The sequence below is a fragment of the Eimeria mitis genome, genomic scaffold, assembly GCF_000499745.2.
Source record: "Eimeria mitis Houghton genomic scaffold, Emh_scaff2833, whole genome shotgun sequence".
Classification (NCBI taxonomy): Eukaryota; Apicomplexa; class Conoidasida; order Eucoccidiorida; family Eimeriidae; genus Eimeria; species Eimeria mitis.
This window is the reverse complement of record NW_013571172.1, coordinates 1-248: the sequence shown is the minus strand read 5'-3', so window position 1 is coordinate 248 and position 248 is coordinate 1. Positions and strand designations below refer to the sequence as shown.

At 59.7% G+C, this 248-nt stretch overlaps 1 protein-coding gene across 1 annotated transcript in view; it reads left to right on the top strand.

Annotated features, from left to right (window-relative positions):
* EMH_0059280 (uncharacterized protein) overlaps window positions 1-104 on the top strand; it is a gene marked incomplete at both ends in the record, with an annotated part of 372 nt that extends 268 nt beyond the window's left edge. Inside the window, one exon of the mRNA XM_013497664.1 lies at window positions 2-104. Within this exon, the coding sequence (XP_013353118.1) occupies window positions 2-104 (103 nt within the window). The remainder of the gene's footprint in view (window position 1) is intronic.
* Between the last annotated feature and the right edge of the window lie 144 nt (window positions 105-248).

Below are 248 nucleotides of genomic sequence, written 5' to 3'. Positions count from 1 at the left end.
CAGCAGCAGCAGCAGCAGCAGCAGCAGCAGCAGCAGCAGCAGCATCAGCAGCATCAGCAGCAGCAGCAGCAGCAGCAGCAGCATACTGGTTGGTTTGTGCCTGAACGATCATCTGCAGCAAATGGCGGACTGCGGGGTCATCCTCAAAGACACTCAACATCTCGCTGCAGCACAAACACACTCCTGCTGCTGCTGCTGCTGCTGCTGCTGCTGCTGCTGCTGCTGCTGCTGCTGCTGCTGCTGCTGCT